This window comes from Petromyzon marinus, chromosome 1 (assembly GCF_048934315.1).
Source record: "Petromyzon marinus isolate PM22_M1 ecotype Great Lakes invasive population chromosome 1, UKy_Petmar_22M1.pri1.0, whole genome shotgun sequence".
Taxonomy (NCBI): domain Eukaryota; kingdom Metazoa; phylum Chordata; class Hyperoartia; order Petromyzontiformes; family Petromyzontidae; genus Petromyzon; species Petromyzon marinus.
Window position 1 is genome coordinate 31,400,345 of NC_133667.1, and position 22,481 is coordinate 31,422,825.

The 22,481-nt window shown below is 48.1% G+C and overlaps 1 protein-coding gene and 1 long non-coding RNA gene across 5 annotated transcripts in view; one reads left to right on the forward strand and one right to left on the reverse strand.

Annotated features, from left to right (window-relative positions):
- The window catches only part of LOC116940019 (transducin-like enhancer protein 4), a 65,371-nt gene extending 47,864 nt beyond the window's left edge, over positions 1–17,507 (reverse strand). For 2 of the 4 annotated variants that reach the window (XM_032949260.2, XM_032949240.2), the window contains exons 1-4: positions 16,042–17,507; positions 15,644–15,741; positions 13,590–13,653; positions 8,067–8,111 (exon numbers count right to left, since the gene is read on the reverse strand). In XM_032949260.2, coding sequence (XP_032805151.1) covers positions 8,067–8,111; positions 13,590–13,653; positions 15,644–15,741; positions 16,042–16,065 — 231 coding nt within the window. In that variant the 5' untranslated portion in view covers positions 16,066–17,507. The remainder of the gene's footprint in view (positions 1–8,066; positions 8,112–13,589; positions 13,654–15,643; positions 15,742–16,041) is intronic. The other 2 variants (XM_032949249.2, XM_032949230.2) reach the window with 1 other exon arrangement.
- A 3,219-nt stretch (positions 17,508–20,726) lies between these two features.
- The window catches only part of LOC142924578 (uncharacterized), a 40,644-nt gene continuing 38,889 nt past the window's right edge, over positions 20,727–22,481 (forward strand). Inside the window, exon 1 of the long non-coding RNA XR_012941691.1 lies at positions 20,727–20,818. This is a non-coding gene — a long non-coding RNA (uncharacterized LOC142924578). The remainder of the gene's footprint in view (positions 20,819–22,481) is intronic.

A 22,481-nucleotide genomic window follows, 5' to 3' on the forward strand; every position in this document is an offset into this window, starting at 1 on the left:
CCTCTCCGATGTGCTTTCGGGTTGTACTGCGCGATATTGGCATGATTTTCCGACATTCAACTTTGCTGATACGTCGGACATCGTGCTGAACGTCACGTCGGACAACACGCGGTTCAATCCCAAAAACACATCGGACAGGTTGGCCGAGTTATACAGAACAACCGCGAAAACCTACGCGGTACAGAGCCGACATCAATCGGAAACAGAACTGCCCTGCACAAAGCTGCTACGATCACGATGGGATAACAGTCCGTGTGTCTCTGGCGTGTCCTTACATTCATGGGCATGATGACATTTGTTGTTACGATATTTTTTTTTCCAATGCAGGAGCACCTCCCCGTCATCCCCGTTGTTGTAACGTGGTTGCTATGTGTATACATGAAGAGCTGTGTATGTTTACAAGCTATTTTTACATTGTACACGCACACGCGCACACAACCACCCACTCAAGCACGGTTTCACAGATACCTCATTTGTTCCTGGCGAAAAAGTGGGGAGGGTTGAGTGGATCCAATTTAATTTTGGATAAAAACTAATTCCCGTTCATACACATAATAGAACGCTGAGCAAATCTGGTAGAAAGCAGGGTGAAAGTCAGTATCTCAGAATTACATTTCTGTATCAAGGCATGGTGGGGAATATTTACTTTTTTTCTAAATTGGAATTGTATGAAATTAAACGAGACAGCAATCAATATGAGTTTCAAATGCATAAACACTAAACACTGATATCCTATTGCATCATGCAAACTTCAGGAGTAATTTCCAAGGGCTGGCAACAATTCAAAAGATGGTATGATTTATGAGAAAAGTCAGATTTTGGAACCACAATTGTTACCAAGTGGCAACACGTACGTTCATCTATACTTAAAATCAACTGATAGGATGCACTAGTTTGAATAATTATATTTTGACATTATTTAAACAAGGATGGTTAGGTGACCTTGGTTTGGAGAGGTCTTCATCCAACATCATTATCATGGCTCATGATGATGACGATGATGATGAGGGTGTGGGGGGGGGAAGCACAAAATATTATATGTACACATTAACAGAATACAGTAAATCATAAAATATAGCACCATTACCATTTCCCGTTGTGTGTTGGATGTGGGAGCCGTTTGACTACACTTCAGACTGCTCAGTGCGAGTCAGTGAAGGAGAGTCCCCGTGAATGGTTTTCCTGTCACTCGTCACGAAGTCTAGCCATTGCTGAGAATTGAACTCAACTCTTTGGGCTCATGGCCCAGTATCCTATCCACCGTATCAATGCTTCACCCTATTAACAGTATTGTTATCATCATCCTCAACAGCCAATCCACCGCAAGGATATAGACGCCCAAATCCATCTCATCACTGTACGTGAGCTAATGACATCACTCCATCTCCCCGATGGTTGTGCTCCCGGTCGAGTTTCCTTTCGGCAGCCATTTCCTCACCAGTCTCGCCCACCGGCCATCATCGCTTCAAGCAATGAGTCCTGCCCAAGACCACTTATTTTCCTCAACAGTCAATACAATGTCTCCAATTTGCATTTCTTCCCTGACCCCGCACGTTCCTCTTTCGGTCTCTCAGCATACCAGTAATGCCATTACACAATACACACGTAGATATATATACACCGTATGCCCATGAAACTAAAACATCCATATATATATACGCACTTGCATATATCACACAGTACAGTACTGCAATTCGTATCGCTTGACGAGAGGCTCTCGCAATAAGCGATTGATCAAATTTCAAGTCGGGTCGTAGCAAATGAGCGTCACATGCAGTATCTCATTCCGCTGACCAACAAAGCACAACAAGCGTGTAAGGATTCAATCATCTCCAACTACGTGTCCTGTCAGCACAGTGCGGACTTAGCCACACGTAGCCCAGACAACATTCTTTAACTTTACTTTGGTATTGAAACAACAGCGTGATTTGTTTTCAATGGCACATTAAAAAAAATCCCCGAGGCTTAAAAACGTATGCTGGTTTATTTTTTTTTGCGATTTAAAAGATGGCTTTGCTTGTATAAACTTAATTCGGGATTTTTATTTTATTTCTGAGATTGTTTTAGCGTTTTTTTATATCTCTCAAGAACAAACTGAGGGCAAAGATTACAAGGATAAAAAGAATCACTAAAATGGATAGAGGTTGTTTTTAAAGCTTAAATTACAATACACAGTGACCAAAGTAATATATATAATATAACTAAAGTGCTACAGAGCATGGATATATAGCAGTCAATTGTGTCTGCCATTTTGAATGTGATTTTAGCGATTATAGATAATAAATTGTACCACATTGTGCAATCCAAAATACACAGAAATCCCAAGTTGAATAGAATGACAGCAACATGCAAATCTGCCCAAATGCGTGTTAATATAAAAAAACCCCAACAACGAATGATGTAAATGACATGCATTTTAGCTAAAAGAACATTACTTCGAACATTTAAATAACTCGTGGTGGAAAACAATGGTGAGGGACAAAAAAGGCCAACTTCAGTGCGTGGAAAGAATATTCTCACTGGGCTCGGAGATTTTTTTAAGTGTGCCACTCATTCAAACTGAACGTGTGATCGTTTTAGTCACACCGTGTGCCTGCAAAGGTATCGTAGAATGTCCCGGCACGTCAGGAAAGGTTGTTTTTTAAAATAAAATAAAAATGTCTTTGCTGTTCTATCTCAGTAGCTCACAAGTCAATGTCTTCAGGCTCCACTTCATTTTAAAGTTTTGTGTCCTCCAAACCAACTCTATTTACAAGTGAAACCGTACAACGTTCATTGTAAATGTGCCGATTGGAAGACATGACAGGCTGGATTAGGGGAAAAGGCCTGAGCTTTGCGGTATGAGAACTTGTGACCACACTGGAAATGTTTTGGATATTTGACCAATATACAGCTGAAATTATTTGATTATTTGACCAAAAAGAACAAACAAGCCATTGCACCATCTTTTGGTCTTTTGTGAAATTTTATCACTTGTACTCATTCAGAACAGCTTATCGGTGATTTGTTTTCCCTTAAAAACTGATCACGCATGATGGAGCAAATAAACGTCGTACTTTTGCCAAACCAACAAATGCATACAAGCACCAGGCAATAGAATTTGTTTTAATAGCCATCAGTCCCACTCAATTTCACGTTTTTATAAAAAGCTATTCAAATTCCAATGTAGCGTCCGTATCATATTTTTAAAAAACTCAGCCAGTTAATAGGTTATTAAACCGAGCCATAACAATTCACAGATAAATATTGGAAGCTTAAACAACGTCATCTCACCGTGACAGGCATATAAAAGGTGAAATCAATACGGTCGTCAAGGGAGGCCCGAGAACGACTTTACTTGTTAGCGCAAAGCCTTAATCTATGCTGCCCACCCATCCACCCCCAAACTCTGACCAAAGGATATCTCCGCGGTGAGGTAGGAAAGCCATGAAATTGGTGGGTTGGGACAATTCCAGTTGCTCCCACAAGCTCTCTCTCCTCACACAACTGACTGAACCCTTCCACACCCATACCAGAAAAAACACCCAACCCACCGAAGCCATCCCCTCCCGACCCTTTCCAATATTTTCCACCATTAAAACCACCGCCCCCCCCCCCAGCCTTCCCCATGCCCTGCCCGCATCCAGCCCGCTAGCCCGCACCCTCTCCTCTAAAGTGGTCACGGTCCGTTCCACCAAATTCCACAGCCAGATGGGTACGTGCTGCCACCCACACGCATGCAAGCACGTGCGCTCGCACAGACACACACAAGCACACATCGGTGTTTGAGCACGCACGTACACACCGGCGTGTACGCACGTGTGCGTGCACGCCCGTTTGGACGCACGCCTCATTACGCAAGAAAAATGGCAATCAGACGGAAAGATAATCACTGGCTTTCGCTGGCCGCTGACAATTATTCTGCTCAAAATAATGCACGGGCTGATGTGCCGTAATTGGCCAAGTGGCAGGCTCTTACAGTCGGCTGCAATAATTTTCGGGACTTGTGCCAAAACACCTGCAAAACAGTCAGACCTCTGGGTGCAGGGAAAAGAATCGGCATGCCAGCCCACATCAACAGCCGCATTGGGTGGATTTTATTTGGCGACACTTTAATAGGCTACATTTGTAACTTGCCATCTCTCACGTTTATTACGAGCCCTCTGCCTACAACAATTGTGCTAACTTCCCTTTGGAATTTTATTTCGACATGCACATAGGACGTGAATGCATCCATGTGGACTTTAACATTTATTGTAAGCTACAGCAATCCAGGATTACGACATTAGACGGTAGACCAACAAATAACCTAAAAATGTTTGCCCCCCTCCAATTGTGCTGTCGAGAGATGAAGAATCCATTCGGGATATTTCACAGCATTTTTCCCCTGATTCAGAAAAACAGCTACAAATTATATTTTTCACAGAAATTCTCCGAAAAATTCCTTCAAGTGGCCTTGTTATCCTCTTCTATGAGACTGCCGCATGGCGTTTTAATTGATATTTATAATTATCAGGGCTAGAATCGACCCAATTTAAGCACAAACACTGCATTTCATATCATGCTCTTATTTTGTGTGGTCACTGGTTACCAGGGCTGTGACAATCCATTCACAACACTGAGAACTCCGTTTAACCGCCAGTGGCTGAAACCTAGATTCAAACCTCAAATGGTGCCGGCTCAGTGCTCTGACCTATGATCCACCTGGGTTAACTTTTTTTATTCATGTCATTACAATGGAAACAATTTAAACCAAAAACGTTGATTAAACAATCTCAATCGTGATGTGTTCACTACTGATAAAAAACAGAAATATAACCGAAACACCTTTGATATTCTTCTTTGGTTCTTTCGGTAAAGTCACGTAGAATGAGAATAAAATAATAAATTGATAAAATAAAATAACACAATAATATTCTCACGACGTTTCGGCCACAACACAAGCGGCCTTCATCAGGTGAAGGGACGCTTGTGTTGTGGCCGAAACGTCGTGAGAATATTATTGTGTTATTTTATTTGATCAATTTATTATTTTATTCTCATTCTACGTAACTTTACCGAAAGAACCAAAGAAGATGAATCCTTGCAGTCACGAAAGCTTTAAATCGAAACCTTTGATATTGGCAACACAAACTAACAAGCCACCAAATGGCACTCTTTTGTAATAATTTTTAATCACGTGCAATAGTTGATTTTGAATATTAAAAACGAGCACTGCGCGGAAATACACGGCCGGAGTGGAGGGTGGTTGGGAGGGGCGTGACGTCGGCACGCGCGAACCCGGCTCTACGTCACCACGCAGATGTGCCACAGGGCACTTGCCCACCCACCCGCCGGCCTGCCAGCCAGCCAGCCAGCCAAACTTTTTTTTAAATAATATGGTATTAAAATTAAATGTCACTGTCAAGCCTGGGTCACGGCTTAGCACAGTGAGCACGGTGGCCTTGCTGCTGGCAACTGAAAAAAGAAGGCAAAGCCGACATTTCATCTGCACCCCCCCCACCCCTACTGTAAGCATTCACCGGGTTGCTGTTATTGCCAATTTAATCAACAACACAGGCCACGAAAGTGATTCTTGTTAATGCAGGAGACATGAGCTACAACTAACGACTAAAAATGTAATCGATTAATGGTCATGGGGCAATTTATAATGATTCGATTCGTCACTAAGAATGGCACAAATGATATATAAACGCATGAACTGACAACAACTTTTGTTTTGGCCACAGACAGCCCAAGTACGTATTCACATTTTAGGGTATGTAATAGTTTTTCATGGTGTTTAGGACAATTCTGTTTCAACAGAACTTCTCTACACTGTGTGAAACACATTATGGCAGGCTAATGACACAATCATTCCATATTGAATAGGTTACTGTATACATTATTTGTACAATAATATTTTTTAAATAATATTTCACCGAGTTTCCTAGGCTTTTTACCCGCAAGCTGTTGACGTTAAAAGTCAAACCACAGGTATTTCTACAAGCCAAAACCCACACACTCCCTTACATAAAGTAAGGACACGCCCCACAGCACCCACTCTCTCTCCGTCTCCCTTGAAACCACCTCATCCACCTCCCAAAACCACCTCTCCCACTACACCCCCCCACCACCGCACAAAGCCGCCGCTAACCAACCCAAACCATTCCACCGACGATAGCAATCAAAACCTGGCGGCGACCAATCACAGCGTTGCGCCATCAACACTGCTGGCTTTCTATTGATTAGGGCTGGAAAGCTGCTCACCCAACCCATAATCTGCTTAGATGAGATAGGAGATTACCACGTGCCAGCTGACATTTATTATTATTACTACAACAGAAAATATATTTTTAAGGCTCTCTACTTTTCATCTGCGCGTGCAATCTCCTTCTCCGAACAGCAGTAGTAAGAGTGACACCGTGTCCGCGTGTTCATCTGCAGCGGTGTGTGACATTTCAAAGTGTGCCAGGAAGTGGTGATTAATTACTGTGCGGGTTTTTTTCTTCTCTCTCCATGCGTACGCCTGACTCCACAAAAAAAAGCACGGTGACATGTGGCCTTGACAGATTTACTTGTGTCCACTTGCCCACGCACAACCGTAGGTAGACTATGACATAAAAAAACAAACACAATTCATTGCCGGGGATGGGCACTTCTCTATGTGTGCGTCACACAACATTAAACGTGTCACTGTGGATGTCACTGCACCTAAAAATAACATTGGACAGTCGTGATAATAATTGCTATCAAATTAGCATCACCCAGCTATTTTATTACTAACCTGCGGCAGCACAGTTAGTAATAAAATAGTGTACTTATCGCTGTACTTTAGTTTAGCCAGTTGTTGGACCAGTTGAGCAGATTGATTTCCATTGTCTACTCATTGATGACACAACTGACAATGCATGTCGAGGCTATGGCTGCCAACCCTCCTCCTCCCTGATGGGTTCGTGCCATTTGAAATCATCACTGTTCACAAACAATTCCTGATTTATCGCCAGGTTTGCTTATCATGGCGCAAATGTTGCTGGCACAGACCTGGCGTCCCCTGTATGGAGGTGGTATTACTCGCGTGGAGGTGGTGTCTCTACTGCAGAGGTGGTGTCCCCAGCATAGAGCTAGTGTCCCCAGCGTGGAGCTAGTGTCCCCAGCGTGGAGCTAGTGTCCTCAGCGTGGAGCTAGTGTCCCCATCGTAGAGCTGTGTCCCCAGCGTGGAGCTAGTGTCCCCATCGTAGAGCTGTGTCCCCAGCGTGGAGCTAGTGTCCTCAGCGTGGAGCTAGTGTCCCCAGCGTGGAGCTAGTGTCCCCAGCGTGGAGATAGTATCCCCAGCGTGGAGCTAGTGTACCCAGCGTGGAGCTAGTGTCCCCAGCGTGGAGCTGGTGTCCCCAGAATAGAGGTGGTGTCCCCAATAGAGGTGGTATTCCTGGCATGGAGTTGTCCTCAGCTTGGAGCAAAGCCACCCTACATATCTTAAGCTCAAAGTCTCCCATTTATGTATGCTGTGGCATTCATCGCAAGAAAAGTAGCAAATAACGTGGGTGGCATTAAACTTGTTTTTAAATGTAATAATTGCACATCAAATACTGCTTTACCCCTTATTCACACTTTCAATCAATTGTTTAGCAATTTCGTTTTAGAGCAATGAGGTGTATCCTTCACGAAATGGACGTTGCCGTACGCCAATAGGGCGAATAAGTCGACAAAAAAAGGTGGGGCAGCTTCATAAACGCACGACAAACACACACACAGTACTCGGCGTGCAGTGGCGAACCCAGATAACATTGCAAGGGAGATAAACATGTCTAAATATGTATTAACTAAAATTTTTTTTTTACATTAATGACAAATCTCAACAGTGGTCTATGACATACAACGACCTTCTAGAAATTTCAGAGGAGGGGGGGGGTGTGTGCAACTGCCCCTTTTACCCTCACCCAAACTCTGAGTGCACCTGTGCTCACACACACACACATGCACACATCCAGACAACAGGATGTACACACACACACACACTCATGTACATCCAACGCGTGAACGCACGCTTGCGCACGCGGGCTTGCGCGAGAGCGCTATCGGATGAGGAAAAAATGGGGGGGGGTTACCTGTTTGTGCATCTCGATGTTGAGGCCATAGGACATCTCGTAGTACTGTCAAAACAAAAACGGGAGAAAGGGGGTTGGGCAGGGTGAGGGAGGAGGAGGGGACGGAGGATGGAAATGGATGGCGGGGGTTGGGTTAAGGGTTTGGGGGGGGGTGGAGGACGGAGACATCAGTTAGCGGCACTGGAGAGCAATCACGCGTGAAGCAACACAAAAGCATCCCTTCAGCCACACACAAAGGGGGTTGTGGCAAGGCTAGAGGTTGTTTGGGTGAAGCGAGGGTGCCGGGATGTACGATATGATTTGGCTAAGACAGTTTTTTGAGGTTTCAAATGTTGTAGGCGTATGAGCTATGCACGTGTTGTGTTTTTGTGTGCGTGCGCTGCGCTTCGAACCCGGCGACCCCGAGTTCGATTCCCGCTCACGGCCGCAAACACCAGTGACGATAAATCTGAACCGGTCCTGGGCTTCCCTCTACGTCGACTCAGCCTCAAATAAGTTCCTGGTAGGGTGTGTAAACACCGCCACCCACCCCCTGGTGTGCCGTGCCGGCCTTGATCGGTGCTCGCTAACAGCACTTTCCCCAAAGGTCTGTTAAGACGATCCTGGGGGCTCTTTGTGGAGAGCTGGTGCAGTGGTTAGTGGACTGCATTAAGAACCCAGCGTCCAGAGCCCAATTCCGGGCCATGGCTCATATCGGCGGTGAGTGATATGCAAGCCGGTGCGAGGACTCTCTCCCTTAACAAAACCTGCCCTTACCAGCTTGGTGAAGTATGGTCACACAATCCCTGTAATGGAAGCCGTTATCCAGAAGTGGATTGGGGAAAAAAAGGTCCTTAATTATTAATATTATTTAAAATGTTATAGCGAATACCATGAAAAATCAGTCATCGCTACAGTTGTGACAGACAAAATAAATATTAAATGGTTTTAAACAATATTAAAATTATGCCACCGGACATTCTTGGCAACCACGTGAATGTTTGAGCTGATAGGCTATCTGCTTAATTGATTTTAATGTAAGTGGTCAGTGTGTGTGTTTTTCAGGTTGGGTTGACATTTTGAGAATGAATACAGCATTTCCTGTTTTTTTAAAATTCTGCTAAAATTGTACATAACTCATGATAACGAACTGGCCAAATGGCCAAATATGTAATCTCCGTAGAGGACGTTTTTGAAAGAATGCAGATACTCAATGAGGCTGTCATTGATAATATTGTCATTATAATATGGTTATATAGTGTACAGACTACATTTCTATGCATGCAAATAAGTTCATTTACAATGTGATGGATATTTTGTATAACAGCGTACATGTATTGTTTCAGTATAATTATGGGTTTTGTATAAACTGCATACATATGGTATGCCGTATCACTTTAGTTTGTAATTATAAATTTTACGAGGCAATAACTTACATCCAAGACCCAAACCTAGTGCCCTCCGACATGCAAAAAAAATCGTGAAAATCGATTTTGGCCTTGCATCCAAACGTAGGACCCTCTTAAATAAGGGTGTAGAGACTCAATATACGTTTTTTCCTTGTTCAAACGAATGACATAATCACAGTTTATTCAAGCGAGCATACACCACCCATTGCATTACAGTATTTTGTTTATTTTCTATTTCATCCTTTCTTGCGCATCACTAATTGCAGAAAATTTTCCAATTTGAGCCATGACACGGACACAGTGAGCCGCGTTCGCAGATGAATTATTTCCCCGAGTCTTTGATTAACATCCACTTCACAGTACATTGCACTTCAAACACCTAAGCATTTCCCCTGAGGGAGGTGGGATTCAAACTGTTGAACGCATGCAACGTTTTCGCCAAAAGTGAGAGGGTCACAAGAGTTCCAAGGTTCGTAAGGGAAACAAAGACGGCCGCCGATATGGTGTTGACCACGCCTGCTCATTCGCGTGCCGTGTTAGCCCAACATGTACTCTCTAACAATACCAGCCCCAACAGCTTATAAGGAACGTGCATAATGGGAGATCTGTGATGTGTGTCCACGTGTGTATGTGGAGCGGTAGTGCAGCAGTTAGCGCGCAGCATTACGAACCTGGCAACCGATTACCTGAACCGGTCCTGGGCCTTCCCTAGGTCGACTCAGCCTCAAATTAGTACCTGGAGCGGTGTGTAAACATCGCCACGAGGGAGACAAAGGTTGCCGGGCGTGGTGCTGGCCACCCACCCCCTCTTGTGCCGTACCGGCCTTTATAAGTGCTCGCTAACAGCACTTGCCCCAACAGTCTGTTAAAGGCTAAATGTGGGATCTTTGTCTTTGTGTGTGTATAGAGCGGTAGTGCAGTGGGTGTGAACACCCCACTTCAAACTTAGTGATCTGCGTTCAATCCCTGGCCATGCACATCAGCGACACATAGTATCTGAACCTGTCCGGGCGTCCCCTAAGTCCACTCAGCCTTTAGTGAGTGAGCGGTGTACAGCACATCAACACTGTGGGAGACCAGGGCGACGCCAGGAGTAGTACTGGCCACACAACCCTGTCACGTGCCGTTCAAGCCTTATTAGTGTCTCACTGACAGCTCCAGTCTCTACAGCATGCGAGGCAAAACGGGGTTGTTTGTCTGCGCGTGTGGAGGGACGCAAACACGTGGCAATCACGCCCTTTGGTGTCTCGAAATCCCCTGTAGCGTGTATTATTATCATTGTTATCATTACTCGTATCCGTGTCCAACCTGCGCGCGTTTGCTACGTCTGACGAGTTTCTCATAATTTACAGAAAAGTGTCATAATTGGTTTTAAGGGAAATGGGTGTGCAACGTGCGACGAGGCGCTTGTCCGCACGTTGCGGCCATCACCAGGAATGCACTGCGATTGTGACCGAAGAAGAGATGGTGATTGGGGGGTGGGAGTGTGATGGTGGAGGGAGGAATGGAGGAAGGGAGCGGAGGTGGGGGGCGTGGTGGTGGGGGGTGGTGGCCGGGTGATGGGTGATGAGTGTGCGCAATGGAGCCGCTCCGGCAAAGCCACACGCGTGCACTCAAGAGCGACGTGGGGTTTTTTTTTCTTTCTCTCTTCCTGCGAACATAAACCCGTGTCGCTGGGCAAATAGTGGCGTGCGATATGCTCTGACCGCATCGCGACACACGCCACTGGTACTACTGGGACGAATGGTAGTACTAATGGTAGTACTGTAGTTGTGGCGGTGGGGCTAGCAGTGGCGGTGATATTGGTTTGGTGGTTGTGGTGTTGGTTGTGGTAGTCCCGGTGGAGGTGGTGCCGGTGGTGATATTGGTGGAAATGGTGGTTGGTGATGTCGGATGTGGTAGTGGTTTGGGTAATGGGGGTGGGTTGTTGGTGGGGGTAGGAAAGATGGTGGTGAGAATGTGGAGGGAGAGGAGGATGGTGCGTAGGCGGTGGGTGTGAGTCGCGATTGGTGATGGTGCTTGCGCTGGTGGTGGAGAAGTGGTCAGCCCGGTGGCCTCCGTGGTTGTGGACTTAAGGGCGGAGGGCGTTACCGAGGGATTGTGATAACAGCGGCACACAACGACAAATGGGCAGGGAGCCGCGCTAAGCAAACTGGGTGCGAACATTCGCCAGAGGGCGAAACTAAATCCGCGTGCTTTGGAAGAGCCCGAACCCCAAACAGAGAGAGGGGGGAAATAATAATCAAAAGAAAACCCAATAATTAGTCAAATAACTACCCCCCCCCCTCCCACGAAAAAAGAATGTTTCACACAAAACTTCCAGCCTCCAAAAATGACGAGGCAAAAAGGTCGAAATAGTTGCTAAAAAAAACTATTTAACAAATACAAATGTAGTCTCTCCAAGGAAAGTGTCAACAACGTTCGTAAAAAAATGTCACCACCGAGCGCTGCGTCACGTAACAAACGTGACCTTTTGGCAGCGGCGGGATGGTCGCGAATTTGAGGCACAGAGATGATCAAATGTTCAAAGTTAAGCGCGTACGTGTGACACGCGGGCCCGTATCTTGCGCGCGAGTACCCGTGTAGTTGCGTTCGAGCCAGACGTGTTTGCGCCCATGCAGGTCAACGAGTTACTCAACTGTTGGTTAACGCGCAGTTAAAGCCAAATGTGTCTCTTGTGTGTTTAAGTCCTCTTATTGTATTCTTGATAGCTTGGGTTTGATAGCTTGGCAACTAACTGCTGGGGCAGAACAAAGCCTCTGTAATCTACTGCGTGTTACATAATATACTCTATACTTAATCGACCCAATGTACATACCACACATTACACTGAAGATTTGCATTCTGGAAATAATACACTACGAAAACACCGAATGGCTTATTTTGAAAATAACGCGTGTTTATAGTAAACGATAACTTAATGAAAATAACGTTCGTTCCTCTATTTATCTGATGCTGCATGAATGCCTCCTCATACTGTCAGTCATGTGGGTTGCTTAACCATATTTTAACCGCGTTGGTCAATGCAGGTTAGTCAAGGGGTGCCCAGGACTGGCTCAGATATAATTTGCCACCGATGTTCGTCGTGGCCGGGAATCTAACTCGCCGAGCCGGGTTCACAAGTGCATGGTACTAATCACTGTGCCACCGCTCCACCGCCAGTATATATCGTAAGCCATCTAGTGCGATGAATTCATATTTTAAGAGAACTGTGCACTATTTCATACTAGAATCTTGCCAGTCATCTTATATTATGCGGTACATTGTTACTCAGCCACAACCACTTCAGTATTAATTTATCTTCAAAAGGCTAATCAGTGTGTGTGCGCATGTACGACTTAAAACATTTTGATTGCCTAACCGTACCCAGTAACTATTACCGTCATTCTACTTACAGGCAGGCTTTTGCGAGATTCAGAGCTCTGGAATTAATTGGCTAAGCGACCACAAACGCCAAGCCCATATATATCACGGCAGGATATGTATCATATAATATATACTGTCGGTTGGCACCAGTTGGCATAGCGGGGAGAACATCTGCCATTCATCGGAGTCAATCAACCCACAACACCTAGGTCTGTCTCGTGACCTCCTGCCAACTAGCCCTTTGACGCTTTCACGTGGTCTCACAGTGCACCCAGTCTGGCACAAGTGCTGTGGCGACATCAAAGTGAGGAGTAACAGCTGTTGTTGCTCTGGATGATACAGTGAGCGACCGTGTTACACACCACTACACAGCAACAAAAACAAAATAAACACAGAGTCTGCCCCCCTACACGGCCCCTCTCCCATAGCCAAGCAGACTTGGGGGCACGTGCCATTCACCATTACGAGCCGTGATCAATCCACTTTTGTATGTATGTACGTTGAACTTCTTTCGCACCGCACGTAGCCAACCGTGCCAATCGGAGGTGCGGGGGGAAGGACAACACTCTTGAAGGCCTCCCCAAGTCGCCAGTAACACGGACACTCACACACACATATATACCAAACACGTGCTCCAAACGTACGAACACGCGCGCACAACAGACCACATCCCTCAGCTCATTAAACTTTTAACGGAGCGCGCAATATCCGCGCAGCTGAATTATTTATGCCCGTGGCTTTTCCTCCTGCTCATCATTGGTTTGCTCACCATGACATAGTGGCGTTGCATCTCCGTCTTCTCGCTCGCCAGCTTCTCGCATTCCAGTTTCAGGCTGTGGGAACAACATGCATCACCATCTTTAGCACGCATTGCACGAGCACCAAAGACAAAGATCCCCCATATAGACAAAACACACTTTTTGGGGCAAGTGGTGTTCGCGAGAACGTGTGAAGGCCAGGCACGGTACGCCCGACCACCTTTGTCTTCCCACACGTACTGATACAATATGGCTTGACTTGCCAAATTAGCTGTATAATTGATCATAGTGCTGCTACACTAGTGTGTGCGTTTTAACCCAGGGCAGTATATATATTTTAGAGGGGGTGTAGCCACAAAATCCGAAGTCTCACATTCTCGGACCGACGGGGGCCAAGTGCTGTTCGCGAGCACCCTGCAATTAGGGTCGTTAGGAGCGCACGGGGTGTCGCCGTGGCCAGCACCCCCCCCCGCCACGCCGTCTTTGTCTCCCAAGTACTGAGTATTATTTAACGATGCGTCGACCTAATAATGTACGGGAAAGTCTCCCCAGATCAGTTCAGATTTCAAGTCGCCAACTGATGATACCCATATGGCAGGGACAACAACACCAGCTCAGGTAGGTATAAGCCTGTGGTTTGTTGGCGTAGCGTGCCCGATAACTACTGTGGCACGAAACACACTCACACGCGGTACAAACAACGTTGGTGGGGGGGGGGTCAGATTGCCGTGTTGACGAAACGTCTTAAGATCAATGAAGCATGACGCCTTGCTTGGTTGTAGGCTTATCGCCCAATTATTGTAGACATGGCCACGTTTTCGCTAACATTGGGACGGAACGAAAACTGTTCGCCGATAAGACAAAGACAGACAGACCTCTTTACCCACACGGCGTGCACCTTGAGCTGGATAGTATCGCAGCGTATTCAATTATTACCACGCTCTAAATTATTTTGGGCCACAACCCAGAGTTAAACGTGATGTCGCCCCCATCCCAACCCCCCATGTCTTCGTATCACACGCAAATTCTGCAGTCGGTTGGTTAACTTGGCAGCTTTCGCCAAAACGCGAGAAAATCCATTAAATCATCAACGGTCACTCGCCAAAGTGAGTAATCGTACCGACCTACGCATACAAACTTTTCCTCTTTTGAAACTGCGCGTGCACGTACACACACGTAAGCAACAATGCGGCCACACCAGCCAGCATCGTGAGTACACACTTCGAAGCCATCCGTGTGTGTGGCAGCATTATAGCCTCGACGTGCGTTCAGGGACGATTCCGTCTTCGGATACAGATATAGTCAATCCGTCCCACATGGCTTGCTTGATTAAAGCACACAACACAGCAGCCACCCCCCCCCCCCCCCCTCTTGCTATTTAAAGCGCCGAGGAATCGCCTTAAGAAGTCCCCCCTGTGAGCGTCGTGTTTTACATAAACACACAAGTTGCTATAAACCGATGGGGCCACTTCACGCCCTCTGTACCGTATATATAAGGGTGAATGTGTGTGTGTGTACTGTATACGTTTGTGGATAAACATGCTTTATAGTGGTACTGGCCACAAACACGAACATTATTAATTGGTGTGCCGTACCGACGTTAATCGGGGCTCACTTTAACAGCAGCACTTGCCCCATGAGTCCGCTAAACGCCTTTGTGTAATAGAGAAAAAAAACGGCGGCGAAGCGATTTACTTCTTCGTACGTTGCGACCACCAGATCACGATCACGGCGAACATCAGTGGGCGAGTGAAATCTGAAACGGTCCGGTCTCGTTGCCTCCCTTCCACCTCCCCCCACCCCAAGGTCGACTTCCTTCTTGTACGAGTAACCATTTCGGTGTGTGTCAAACATCAGCACCGGGAGAGACAAAGGCGGCCGGACCGTGCCTCTGAACCGCACATTGTCCTCGTTGCGCTGCGCCGACTTTCGTCCTAAGGCGCACGCGAACAGCACCGACCACCACCACCCCCATCCCCAGCCACAACAATATCTATATATATTTTTTTAAAACACGCGGTTGTCTTTTGTCTTCTTTGCATCGTGCCGATAGTGGTGAACATACCTGTGATACTGCGCCTGTAGAAACTGGAACTCCTCCTTGATCCGATCGCACGATTCGGTCACCGTGAACTTAAAGGGTTGTCCGGGCTGGTGAGGAGCCTGGAGTCGCGGGCAGCCACAACCACACGCGTTGAGCCTCTCAACAAGAAACTCCTCTCGGTTCATATTGCGTTAGAAACAAAAAAAAACACCACATCGGCAGACACATACGCACCGCAAGGGTTAACGCACTCGCACGCACCGAGACACGTCAGGCCGGCCAAGCAGAGAAGGGTGCGCCGCACACCCTCCAGCAAGCAGCAGCAGCAGCAAAAACAACGCCAACCTTTATTGTACACACACACACATATATATCCATTTCCCACCGCACGGACACTTCACAAAGCCATTTGTACGTACCGGGTGTCTGCCTTGGGGGTACATCTTTGGATCTGGCCGTGGTCAAAGTTATGGCTCGTGTCGTTTTTTTTCTCAGCCTCCTGCTGTCCACCTCTTCCACGAGACCCCCTTCCTCCTCCTCCCTCCCCTCTCTCTCTGTATCTCTCCCCGCGTTCGGACGACGAGGCCGAAGAGGTTGCTGCTGCCCACGACAAGTCGCTGGTCGTATTCCACTCGGCGTGCGGGTAAAACCACCACCACTCACCCACCCACCCCCGCCGTGTCGTCTCACAAAGGCGAATGGACGGAAGAAAAGCGCAACGGAGTGGTGGAGCGGCTCTGCGCTGTCAACGAGAGGCGATCGGCGCGCTCGCCTCAAATCCCGCGGCTCAGCCCGCCCCCCTCCCTCCCTTGCCCGTCGTCTCTCCCCTCCGACTTCCTCGCTCGCCGTGGCCTCTTACTTCTTCGTCTATAGGAGGAGAGCGAATTTTGTTTTGTTCGTTCGCACAACGTCCGTCCGCAAGGCCGCTCGCTCTCCGCTTTCCCTCCGCTCTCAGGCCGCCAGCATTGTCCGGGGCAGCAGCATGAAGTCTCGGCGTGGCGGCCGGGACCCGCGCCGGTGGGTTTGCGGCTCGTCGAGGTTTGCGCTGGATGAAGAGGAGGGATGATGAGTGACCACCGCACCCCACCCTAGGCTCTTCTCTCTCCGCGCACCTCGCTCTTGCTCTTTCTTCCCACCTCCTCCTGCTCCTCGTCGTCGTCGTTGTCGTCGTGGCTCCCCGTCCGTCACGTTACGCGGCGCAGTGAACCCAGCACGATCGACAACACGAAATGTCTCTTCACACCATGCCCCCCCCCCGCGCCCCCCCCCGGTAACACGCACTCACATGCGTGTGCTACCGCTACTACTGCTGCTGCTACCAGCCACTATAGAACGTATCGACTTCCGATTACAGAATTACGCAGAAGAAAAGGGTGGTTAGTGATGGGGGGGGGGTAGAGGATGAGTCGAGGTTAGTAAAAGGGTGAAGGGATTGGAGGATGGAAGAGGAATGAAATAATTAAGCTCCGATGTTGCTTACAATAAAATAATTAAAATAGAAACGCGCACACGCACAACACAGCAGAAAACAAGGAGCCGCGCAACACGACGACGACGACAAACAATAACGCCAAAGCAGCCGCTCACGACGGCGAGCTAAAGCAGTCTATATCAGGGCACTAGACAAACGTCAACACTCCTCCTCTCTCTCTCTCTCGCGCGCTCTCTCGTCCGGACTCGCCTCTGCGGGGAGAGCGCGGCTTTCCAAATTTGGCTTGGGCTTATCGAGCGTCTTTGCGCTCCCGCGGCCAATGGATCGGTCGCGTCCCCCACGTGGGGCTCTGTCGTCGCCAGCGCTCTCCCGCGAATGGCGTCGCGAGCGCGGACGCGTCGAGGCGGCGCCTGCAGCCCGCCGAGCCTCTCACGGGTCGGCGAGCGCGCCGCGCCCGTCAATCAACTCAAGCGCCGTTAAAGCGCCGTGTCGAGCTGTCACTCAAAGTAACGTGGGGGGGAGGGGGGTGGAGGAAGAGGGGCGCGAGGAGGAGGAGGAGGGGTGGGGGCGGGCTCCGCCAATGGACGGACGCGCGGGGTTGCGGGTGTTATGGATGGGATGGATGTATACGGTGAGACACACACACGCGGGGCGCACGCACGAATGGACGCAGGCAGACCCCCACCCCTACTCTGGGCGAAACCTCCTCCCCCCCTCCTCCTCCTTAGCCTCAGCCAGCCAGAACCCTCCACCATCTCCTCCCCCCCCACCGACCCGCTACCCCCCACCATCACACACCCCCACCCACCACAAACCCACGTTTTTTTTCTCTCTTAGCAAAAAATCCACCCAACCCTGATTCTCGTAACCCCATCCCCCGCCTTAACCCACCACCCCCTAACACGTATAGCAGCCGGGCCAGCCAGCCCTACCTCCTTCCACCCTGTCTTCTTATACATGCCCCTACCTTCTCCGTCGGTTTAGAAAGGGGGGGGGGGAAGTAAAAAGGAGCGAGTGTATGGTGGAGGGGGTGAAATCTGTTCCCACGTCGGCATGATGCCTCGTTACGTCCCTCCCTTCCTCCGCCTCTGCTTGAGTCAGGTCACCACGCAGACCCAATCAAAATACATCAGCATTCCTGCTCTGTTACATGCATTGCAATAGCACAATAACAGTGGGGGTTTTGCCTTCTTATAATCTTCAGACTCTTGTGGTTTTTTTTTTCTCCATTAGGGGCAAACACACACAGAGGGAGATGGGGACGAGTCCCGTACAATAAATCCTCGGGAGAGATTCGTGGTGGGTGGGTGTTTTTTTTTCTCTCTCTTAACGCCAGAAAAAAAAACTTCTTTGAAATCGTATTTATTATATACACACCATGCACGCGTATGACCAACTCACCCGAAATGCCCCCCCCCCAGTATCGTCATATCTCGGTCATATCTCGGAAAGCTAAGCAGGTGTAAGGGGACTGGGTAATGCTTAGTTGGATTGGCGACCAATCCGGCATCAGAACGGGTTGTCCTCGAACTTTCGGGGTCTACGTGATGGAGCGGCGGATGGGCGATGCAGTAAAATGCATTGTTGGCCTGTACGTCTACGCTACCTACGTCTTTGTAACCCGCCATCACTATAACCAACTCACACTGTCCATCGTGGTGAAATATGGTCAAATATACCCCCGCTGCTAACACGGCATGGCGAGGCCCTCATCATACAACAGTGGATTGATACACAGGCCTGCTGCAACTCACACGTCACAACCCCCACAACTACGCTTATAAAGGCGAATGACTGCGTCCGTGGCTGTTTATTTAGAAATTCATTATTTATTCCGTATCTATGTACCTCTACACATTGAAACTCCCGTGGCCTCGCATATGTAATTGCCATGAGTCAGTCTCCCTTAAGCTAACCGGGAGATGAAATGACGACGTTGAGACACGTGCAACATTGCCTCTTCGCAAGGGCGACCTGGGTTACATCACTAAACACGCGAGGGCCATTACAGCAGCGCGCCGCTAGCGTGACCTGCGCGCCTCCACGCGTGAGCGCCGCGTGCAGGCGGCGTGTGCGCTTGGAGTTACCGACAGAAACGATGCATTATGTAGGACGTACGAGAGGGCAAGCCGCGCATGTCCTTCGGACAGGCTGACGTGACGCTCACATGACACTTGGCTGACCCTCACCACTCACCTGACTCTCACCAACGCGCCGAGCCATCACCATTCACTAGTTTATGGAATACTGGTACTCTAGTGGGGCAGCGGACAGGCTGTGACGCTCAGATGACACTTGCTTGACCCTCGCTAGGCATTCACCACTCACCTGACACTACTCACCAGCTATCAACTCGCATGACCGTCTATTGTTTTGTTTTATCTGCCAGAACCCCGTCGTTCTTAGGGAGTTCACTCACCAACAAGATCAGGATAAGCCAGCAATGTATTTTTTAGCAAACCTGGCTCCGCTGATGAGACCTAGAAGGTCTAAACCCGACAAGATGTTGATACTGTATAAGGCTAGGCGGCCAATAGGCCGGAAGTTCTTAAGTTTCAAATCATTACGACTCGGATACCGATTGGATTAAATAATCTATTATTGCGTCTCGCGTTTTTTCTCTCGTTTATATTGTTTCTCGTTTTTAACGATTTCAACTCAGTTTGATTCCCAGGCATGGCTAATAATCATCACTGGCCAGTGGTCATGCGCCATCCTTCATCAACCAGCACTGACCAGTGCGATGAGGTATGGTCAAATGACCCCCATGACTCGCAACGTCGTGGGAAGGCTTTCATCCAGCAGTGGACTGAGAAATGTCTGTAGGCTGTTTGGTGAGTTTAGTACTAGTCTTGGTGAGCTGTGCGGTGAGTTTAATAATGGTGTTTGTTAGCTGTGTGATGTGTTTCGTAGAGGTGGGTTTTGTAGTTTTTGTGAATACAGTATATATTTAGCTGTATCATCAAGAGGACGGGCATCATATCACCAGGGCATTGCCACTAGTAGCTTATCAATTGTTCTCACGGATTGTATGTTCGGATTGAGAAACTGGGAACACATGTGTGTGGCTGGTTCACGCACACGTAAATATGCGGCGTGTACTGCTGTTTGTGCTCCACGTTTGTGTAAGCGCCGCATGCAGGTGTCCTTTGATATAAAAACAACAAGGCACACAGCGGCTGAGAGCAATCAGGACAACGGCGAGAAGGAAGATATGCACACGTGTGCGTGGGTTTAAGCTATTGAGTCGAACAAAGGCAAGCGATAGCCATATTGATATGAACACGGCAATCCTGAGTTCGATTCTCAGCCGCGGCTAACGTGGGTGCCGAGTGACATCTCAACCGGTGCTGGACAGCGCCTCCCTTCACCAACCCGCCCTGGCCATCGTGGTGAAGTATGGTCAAACACACGTGGTCAGTAACGTTAGTCCAGCGTAGACGTGACATCGACCAGTACATTACTATGACTGTATCATTAAATCATTATACTAACATAGACGTAACGATTATGATAAAAAAAACGATAAAGATCTGGGTCTGGTCAAAAAAATTCCCCCTACTCCCCTATGACGCGCACGGAGTGGGGAGGTGCCCCAACTCCCGCCCCCCTCTGTTCAGCAGCGGATTGACAAAGGCTGCACGTTATTATTATTCGTGTCGCCTTTGAAAGGGAGATCCGGACGTCAAGAACGGAGGGCGGAGGCTTTTGTGCGTGTGAGCCCACGCGCATTCCACACCTGGTGCCTCATAACAACAACGAAAGTGGGTTTCTCTCTCTCTCTTCTAAAGCGCTCCTACGTGTGCGCTATCATTCTCCAGACGCGATCGTTTTGTCTTAATTATAACGATTTCCCTCCCAACTGGATGAATAATGATTTGCCAGCGTGCTTAAATAACACAAAAAAACGCAACACGTTCGTCAATAACACCGTGGCATTAAATGGGACAAAATAAATAGAATGCGACGTTTTGGGCAATAGTCCGTCTTCATGGCAGATGAAATGATATTTTACGAACCCGACAACCTGAGTTCGTTTCCCCGTCAAGGTTAACATCAGCGGCAAGAGGTACTAGATCCTGTGTTGTGCCTCCTCTGGGTCCACTCAGGATTTAATACATACCTCGCATACGAAATGTGTCAAGCCTGTACAAAATTCACCGCTGGAGACACGACAGCGGCCAGGATAGTTGATGGCCACACCAACCCACTCGTACGCTGTGGCGGCCCTTAATTGGGTGCTTGCAAACAGCACTTATCCCAACAGCCTAAAGTGACTACACCGGGCGCTTTGTCTTTGTTAATAGAAACTGAGTGAAGTAGGGCTCCCGGGTCGCTCATAATGAGACTCGGCGATGACATAATCATGCATTTGCGTGGTTTCGCCAACGCTTTCCAAACATGCCTTTGTCCTCGGAAGTATTTAATCTTCCAGAGAACTTACGCAGGATAATGACATAATTCAAACTGTTAAGAAAAGTAAGTGGGTTTGGACAGGACACGTCGCCAGGAGGGAACGACGGCTGATGGCAAAGAATAACACTTTACACCTTAGCTGGAATGGGTTACAAATACGGCACACAAAAACAACGATCACACACACACGCTGCTGTGATAATTGAGCTGTGCCTATTTGTGAACGGCGAATTGGGAGTTTAGTATAGGTTTTCTAGCCACGAAGCCATATCAATAAATAGGTGGGTTTTATGCTGAGTCGATCTATATGGGGTGGTGGGGGGGGGTACAAATCCGACTCACCTGTCAATTATCCCATGTGGTGAGGATTAGGCCTCGAACCTGGCAGCTGAAAACGCGGTAACCCCTCACAAAGAACCATCCCACAATAATTATAGTCTGTCAGGGCAAGTTGTTAGTGAGTGCCTATCAAGACCGACGCGATAGACTAGCGGTCTGTGTAGCCTGCACTCAACATGCCTGACCGCGCCTGTCTTCCAAAAGATGACGCAGACCGCACAGAGTACTGTGTTCTGCAGCCGGTAATAACGTTAGAACCTAGGGGAAGCCCACACGCAGTTGATATAATTGTCACTGGCTTCGTGATGGCCACGAATCGACCTCTGGTTGCCAATACATTGAGTTCCTGGCATAATGAGCAAAGCACCGTGACATACGAAGACACAGATCCCTCGCGTACAGGCATGTTAGGACATTGTGCCGTTTGCGAGAAAATATCGAGGCCGATACGGCACATGAGCGAGTGGTGTGGCCAGCACCACACTCCATCGCATTTTCTCCCTCAAGTCCTGATGTTTACACACCACGCCAGGATATTTATTGAAGTCTGAGGCGACCTAGGGGACGTCCCGGTTAGGGGTTAAGTTACCACTTGCCAGTGATGTTATCCGTGGCCAGGAAATGAAATCCAAGTTGCACAGACCGTAGACGGTACAGTGCGCTCACCACTTA